Genomic DNA, 7,785 nt, shown 5'->3' with positions numbered 1-7,785 from the left:
TATGTGGTCCGATGTAACTAAAATGGAAGCGTTAGTTGATAAAGACCTTTTGAAGGAAAAAGGGGGAAACTTGCAAGGATGAGAACATTGTGCTGTTAAGTTTAAGGGTGACAGTGTCATGGTGTGGAGGTGCATTATTGTAGAAGGACTAGTAAACACTTCCCAAAATGCATATCATTAGGAAGCAAAAGTTAAGCAGTGTGTAGTTGACTGGTCAACTACACACTGATATCCTGAGACATCAGCCAGGAAGCTACAGCTTAAGCAAAAATGGTTCATGTCTCTTTTTGTGCAGGCTATGTAAATATGTCAGTTGTGTTAGTCTTTTTCATGGTGATAGACTTGTGGTTCACCAGCTTGCACATCAGTATGTGGTTACAGATTAATTAACTGCTAATTTAGGTATATATAAAAAAGAAAAGAAAAACAGACATCCTTTTTCTTATTTTACCAGTTAAAGAAATCAGGTCTTTCATAGCTATTTTTTCCAGATGTTTTCCACAAATTCCTCTAACCTTTAGTCTCATAATTTCCCTCTCTCCTTTTTGTTTTCTTCTCCTCTAACAGTCTCCTCCTCTGTCTCTTCTCCTTTAGGAGTTGCTGTTCAGTGTCTGTGCCCTTAACGTCATCTCCACCATTGTGTGCGCTCTTGCCACCGCAATGTGCTGCATGCAGATGGTGTCGACTGATGTACTGCAGATGGTAAGAGGGATGGAAAGGCGGGTAAAAAAAAAACCCATCCCAACAACTGTTATTTCATATCGTCGAACATACCCGCAACTCATCAGGTAGAGCGCCGTTGTCATCATGTAGCTAACTGCTGTAGCTTGTGATGCAAGAACCCTCCACAGATTTTATGCTGGGAATTTTATGCCTGCTTAAACAAGTTTAAATATTTAAATTGCTGCCTGTGGCTACATGTTTTGTTTGACAACATTCTGCAGAGACTGGAAATCACTAGTCATGCTTTGTTTTGAATGTAGCCTGACAAACCCAGAGTTCTGGGCTCTGTCATGTTGAAACCAAGTGTCACAGCAGAGCACAGATTCAGAGGCATTACTATAAAGAAAACAGACTAAAAGTCGGGATAAAAATGTATTCAGGAACACTTTATGTTATTCAGCAATTGCAAATGATATTGTAAAGGAGCTCCTAATTCAGAACAGGATGTCCTTTAGTGATATAGAAATGTGGGCCATTACTAAGTTTCTGCATTCTTTTAACTGTAAATGTATTTCTATTTCTGCAATCTGCTGGGTAATGAATTGAACTTAATGCATTGTTTGATAACCAGGATTTTGAAAGTGTGTATAACTGAATTGAAAACACGTTTTTAAGAAAGTACCTCAGGATGATGTGTTTTGAAATGGCGCTTTCTAAATTAACTGAACTAAACTGAATTGAATCAGCCCCAGTACACTGCTGTGTATCTATGTTGTGGTTCTTTAAGTAAGCAATGTTCCAGCGTCTCCTTCCCACACAAGTAATCTCATAATGTGATCTCTAGGTTAACCAAGTGACCAGGAGATGTTTGGACATTTCAAAAACTTCTGCTGCACAAATGTCATTATTCCTCAGACACACCTCTCCACTGCTGTAGAAATTAGTGTCTCAGCAATGGGGTGATACTAACTTTACTTTTTCTCATGCTCTGCTAAGCAGACTGTCTGTTGAAAGGTGAAGATATACTCACATCGGCATGCTGAATGCTTGAAGTGGCTGACACGGGGGAGGTTAACATATTTATGTAGCATTTTAGCAAATTATTATTTGAAGTCTGAGAGCACATGCATAAAGCATTGAACTTTCAGCCCGATATAATTATAAATGACTAAGTATGGAGGAAAAGGCAGTGACATCACAGTAAAAAGTAACTTACTTTGTCCTAACACGATAGCAAATTAAGTTGCAAAATGTGCTAGTGATGATGGTTCAGATTGAACATAATCTCTTCATGTTTGGATCCACATAAACAACATTTTTTATTAAGAAGTGGTGCAACAGCAGTTGCGCCATTTTTTTTCTATACTGACATACATTTTGCATTATTGTTCAACAGATGCTCTACGTAGCATCTAAATTATAATGCTGATCACCTTAAATGTTTCAATATTTGAATCCTTGAATATTTTCAAAGAATCCATGACAGCCTAACTAAGCTGGAGCCAACAGTACCCCCACTATACCATAAGATGCTTAGAAAGAAAGTAAATACAGAAATGAAAGGCAGATGAGCATAAAAGGTTTACATCACAAAACCTCCTTTTAGTTTCTTTAATAAACTATCAGTAACCAAAATAATAGATGTGAATATAAATGTAATTGTAGGCTCATCATTTCACTTTGCGGAGTCTGTTAAGTAAAGTCACCAAGAAAAAGAAAAAAAACCTAAGGATGTAATAAGTTATGTAACAAAAGCCTGCTGATGGTTCTTTTTATGTTGCGTTTCAGTTCATGCCGCACAGAGCCCGAGCCTTAAACGCTGAGTGTATGACCCCCCATGGTACCATCCTGCATCAGACCCTGGATTTTGATGAGTTCATTCCTCCGATCCCTCCACCGCCCTACTACCCCCCAGAGTACACCTGCACCCCCTCAATGGATGGACAAAGGTGAGAAGCATAATTCTGCTGCGTAATAGCAACATTTCAATTTATCGGCTTAGAAATTTAGACACTATCCCAGTATGAAAAAAGTGATTAAATCCCAACAGCAATAGCCAAGCTGTGATTGTTCAGTTTTTAGATTCTGGATTAGTAGTAAGTCAATAGATACGCCTTTTTGCTACAAATTCCTTAGTAAATGAAAGTAATGTAAACTTTACCTTTGTTTGCCCACTCAATTAAATATGATCTAATAACAATTAAAAATAAAATGTATGCAAAGATTGTGTTTACCAGTCAAAATCAGTCTAATACATTTAATAGAGGACCTCAGTTGAAATGGGGTGAACAGAGTCCTCTGAGTTCTCAGACATCCTTTCAATATAAATAAAAGCAGGATGCAATTATTTTAAAACACTGGAGATTTGAGTCTGGATGGAGAGCAACAAAGGGAAGCCAAAGCGGAAGTAAAAAACAGTAACTCCTGGGGAACCATTTGGAAACAAATCATGATTGCGGTAAACATGAGTGGAAATTGAGTCCTACAAAAGTAAATATAGAGACATGGCTGTCTCTATATACATCAGCTGTTATAATGTCATTAAAGATTAAGAAAATCCTGAAAAATCTCAATATTGAATGGCTGTGAGGTTTTAGACCTCTTTCAGCTTTGGCATAATTCTATGCTGGGACTAACTTCAATATGAAAAGGAGAGAACATATGACCAAGATCCAGTAATGCCATGCGGGTCTTAGTTTATTTAATATAGGCTAAAATATAGAGACTACAAAAAAAAACATCAGATTAAAATGCATTATTCATCGTGGATAAACATAGATGCCACATGCTCAGGATTTAGGAAGACAAGAACAGTAGATGTTCATCAGAGTTGCAAATGTCTGTATCAGTGATTTAATTGGACTTCATTTATACGCATTTCCTCTTCTGTGAAGGAAGCCTGTTATATGGTGAGTGAGAAAATGGTTTTGGCACAAATTGTCTTGCTATGGATGCAGCATTTTGTTCTGCAGGGTGCTGCTGAATCCCTGTTTTAAAACAGCCAGGCTCTGCAATAAATGAATCCAAATGCTTAAACTCTTCCCCTACAGTCGAGAGTCCAAACGTTTGTCTCCTTATAAAACTAAAATCGCAACAAAAGGAGGCCCAGTAGTGATTTGGAGCTTAAATAATATATGGACAAATAAGCTATACTTTAAAAATACAGTACCAGCTGGATAAAACTAAGTAGATTACAACATAAGTGTATCCAGGTTTCTTTAAATGTTGCAATAAATTTCCAATGAGTATTTATATTTTAAAATACATGATATGCAGCCATATTTACTATGCAAAGTAAATATGCATAGTAAAACACAAACACAAACGGTTTAGCAGATTTTTGAGGTTGTCAAAAACATTGTATCCGTTAGACCTTTCCTTCTCTGCTTTTTTTTTCTTTTTTTTTAGATTTTAAAATGCTGGCAAGCTTTAGGAAATCAGCGTTGAGGTAGATTTACTTTCCTGATTTAATACACGCAGACACTGCTGCTTTTGTAATTGCAGCTGCATTAGCTTTGCTAAACTCTAATAGAATGTGCTAAGTCATCTTAAAACACCATCAATGCAATAAATTTGATTTTGGTATAAAATACCTTCAACTCTCTCATTGTTACCTAAAGTCAAAATATAAATACTTAATCGCTCACCGAGAGAGCTAGAACAATATTCTTAATCTTACCATTTCCAATGTTGTAATTCTTAAATAGGAATCATAATCAGCATTTAAGTCTTTAAAATCCCGACTTTAAACAGTATTTATACATTTCTTATCGCAGTGTGACAATCACTCTGACCACTGGAGAGCTGGAGCATTTCCCCCTATTAAGCTGCTCTGGATGATTAGATGACCCTCCCTCCTTATAACTCCCCCCATTTTCCTCAGTCTTATGAGCTAGAATGCCACAGCTGATGCTATTTGGCTGAAAGCCACATCTATTTGTCAATTATGCCATAAATATCTACAAGGCAGACGAAGCATTTATGGTGTCCCTACTGAAGGCTAGGGATGTGTCATGACATCATAACGGCTCAGATGGTTGGAGGAAACTCAGGCTGTATTTCATGCTCTGCCGCTTTAGCTGAGAATAGGGTTGTAATTAAAAGATATAACGGCACGCTTGGCTGCTTATTCTTAATTGGCTCCATATAAAACAGAGGTGATGTACACTGAACAGGGCGATGATATATATTGCCTGGATTTGAGTGTTTCAGACAAGAGGATGTCTGTCACCCTGTAGTTCTTTATGTTCAATAGATGCTCCTGTTTTGACCAATATTCACGTTTATCAGGCCAGTTAAATGCTTACTAGCGTGAGACCGACTTTGCGTATTATCCATTATCTCTGCATCCGGTTTTTTATTCGTCTGTAAGACTTTTATCTGTTGCTTGTTTCTGTTTTACCTCCTTGGCAGAGGCCTGCATCTGGACTTTCCACACTCCCCCTTCAGCGCCATCTACGGGGTGCCCATAAATAGCCCGGGAACCCTTTATCCAACTGACCTCCCTCCTCCGTATGAGTCTGTGGTGGGCCACACCCCGGCCAGCCAGGTGAGAGATACACATACAACTCTGCCTTCAAGCTACTGTCTACACTGAAAACAAACAAGTAGCAAAACCCACAACTCGGCTCTTTCCTAGAGAATAAATATTTTTCAGGATTTTTTTTTTTTCCCCTTATGTACACATTCAAATAAGCAAATATAGACTTCTCTTGTAATATATTAATACATTACAGATAAACTGTTATTCATAATAAAGTATTTTTCCATTAGGTATGAAATCAATTTGTTTTGTTTTTTTTAAATGGGTGCACAACCTATGTGTTTAAATGACTCAAACGGAAAAAGCGTGCAACTAACTTATGTGGTTTGTCTGATATTTAACAAATTAATCTTCCTTTATAATGTTTGTGTAATTCAGGACCAAAAGATTTTATTCCATTATTTGGTTGCATGTACAAGTTAAGTCAAAAGCAACTATGATGGAAATCTGGTTTGGGAATCAAAAGTAGGATGATTTGTCTGAAATAGAAATACATAAGCAGCAGCAGGGTACGTGACATCTTCAGGGTATAATGATAAAAAAGCAAACATGCTAAAATCAGTCCGGCTACTTAAGGTTTTTTAAATAAAGCTGTTGTCATGTAGCTCTATATACAAAGTTGTTATTTTTCCTGAACTTTCCTTTAAAATGAGAAATGAACGTGCGTTAGCATGTGACAGAGTAACACAGCCCCCTACAGGCCAGGCAGTAGTATTGCGGGTTAGGTGCTTCACAGCTCAATCGAAACAAAGTTCTGCATCCCTGCTTATATGAAACGCCTGCTGCGTTTTTCAACTAATGATTTTGCTTTTTTCCAGGTCACCACCAGTATCGAGCAACAGGCCACTGAGTCCAGTCTGTGTGACAGAAATACCACAGCAGGATTCAGCACACAGGGTAACATCTCCACAGAACTAAGACTGACAAAATACCTGGTTGAATTTAATTTTAATTTTATGTGAAACGTGATCTCATTGTTAATACTATTAAGCAATTTTACTTTTTTTTTTCAATATGTCATTTATGTTAGATTTTTTTTCTTTTCCTTTTATAATTTTTTCATTAATTATAACTTCAGATATATCCATATATTTAAATCATTAATTAAATTATTTATTTATCATTTTTATTGTTTAATAAAAAAATATTTTCAATCACTTTTATGCATGCTTTGGATTGGATTATTATTAAATTTAAGATTTTTTTAAATATTCCATAAAAAATGGCAGAAGAGAGCAATAATTACAAAGGCTTTTAAGTCATGTTGTAGCTAATCTTTTTTACTTGTACTGTATGAAAATGTCAGCCTCAGTTGACAGTGCATCACTGATGGTGTCTGAGGTTGCTGACCAGGACCAGACCTGCTCTTCAGAGGACCTGTGCTCCCTGGAGGTGCAGGGCTCCGACTCGTCTCCGTTTGGCACCCTGCAGACTGCCCCCACTGACGGAAGCTGCACCAGCCTTGAACTCTGCACGCGTCTCTCTACCCGTTGCCACCGCGGCATGCCTCACACCGACGCGCGCCCTAGCGACACGGGATTCAGCGAGTCCTCACACACCCAGGACTCCCTGGAACGCTCACCGGATTGGTCCTCGGAAAACTTTAGCAACCTGGACCAGGAGTATTCTGCGGAGAACACGCATCCCTGCGAGGAACTGAGGGCCGCAATGCACATTTGTGACGAGCTGGCCTCAGCCAAACATTTACCAGAGGAGCCACCAAAGGCCCAGACACATTCCTTGATCAAAGCGAGAATGATGAGCAGGAAGCTCACCTTACCTGTAACTATCCCGCCACCGCCGCAGCCTTGTTCCCCCACCTCAGTGGCCTCCTCTGGTGGAACTTCTGCCATCAGCCCTTTGGCTCCCTCTCCTTCTCCCTCTCCCCCCATCCGGCCACGAGGCCCCAGGCTGTGCTTCAGTGTTTGGTCACCCTCCTCCTCGTCACAGCCCCCCTCTACCTCAGCTCAGAGCGGCCAGTCACCCTCCGAGAGGCCTCGCGCGCTCAGAGCAGCCAGAAGGTATCGCAAACTGGCACGCATCGTCCGTTCCACCAGTGACCCCATCTCCTGCTCCACCACAACAGGAAGTACGTGCAGAAAATATTTTAAAGGACATTTAGAGGAGAAATCAGTAAAGTGATCAGTTAGCTCTGAATTGAGGCTCATAGTAAAGTTTTTTGTTTCCCCCTGCAGGACAGACCTGTGCCTGCACCACTGGAAATAACCCAGCTGCTGCAGGCTCAGCTCGTACTTCTCCAGAACAGGGTAAGAGAGTCCAAATGTTTTATATATCTACTGTTGAAATGACATTCATGCTCTTCAAATTTGGACGTCTTATGATTTTTGCTTTGTTTTATAAAAGAATAAAAGGAAATTGATTTGTGGCATATATTTTTTTCTGCTTTATGTAGAAAAAAGAATTGAAATAATAATAATAATAAAAAAAAACCCACTGCTTACGCCTTTTTTTTAGTATAAGTCAGCTTCATTAACCTTTTTTCTGCTACGTTACTTGATTCAATGTAACAAACTCTACAGGGTTTGACCTTCAATATTAGAAGTTACAGTCATTTTCTG

At 38.8% G+C, this 7,785-nt stretch overlaps 1 protein-coding gene across 1 annotated transcript in view; it reads left to right on the top strand.

Annotated features, from left to right (window-relative positions):
- The window catches only part of fam189a1 (family with sequence similarity 189 member A1), a 60,445-nt gene that overhangs the window by 50,181 nt on the left and 2,479 nt on the right, over positions 1–7,785 (top strand). The window contains exons 4-9 of the mRNA XM_015031764.1: positions 595–702; positions 2,452–2,612; positions 5,077–5,212; positions 6,025–6,103; positions 6,513–7,295; positions 7,402–7,473. Coding sequence (XP_014887250.1) covers positions 595–702; positions 2,452–2,612; positions 5,077–5,212; positions 6,025–6,103; positions 6,513–7,295; positions 7,402–7,473 — 1,339 coding nt within the window. The remainder of the gene's footprint in view (positions 1–594; positions 703–2,451; positions 2,613–5,076; positions 5,213–6,024; positions 6,104–6,512; positions 7,296–7,401; positions 7,474–7,785) is intronic.

The sequence above is a fragment of the Poecilia latipinna genome, unplaced genomic scaffold (genome assembly GCF_001443285.1).
Source record: "Poecilia latipinna isolate Pla-1442-1.1 unplaced genomic scaffold, P_latipinna-1.0 Scaffold216, whole genome shotgun sequence".
NCBI classification, from domain to species: Eukaryota; Metazoa; Chordata; class Actinopteri; order Cyprinodontiformes; family Poeciliidae; genus Poecilia; species Poecilia latipinna.
The sequence above is the reverse complement of the archived record's forward strand: the minus strand, read 5'-3'. Positions and strand labels throughout refer to the sequence as shown.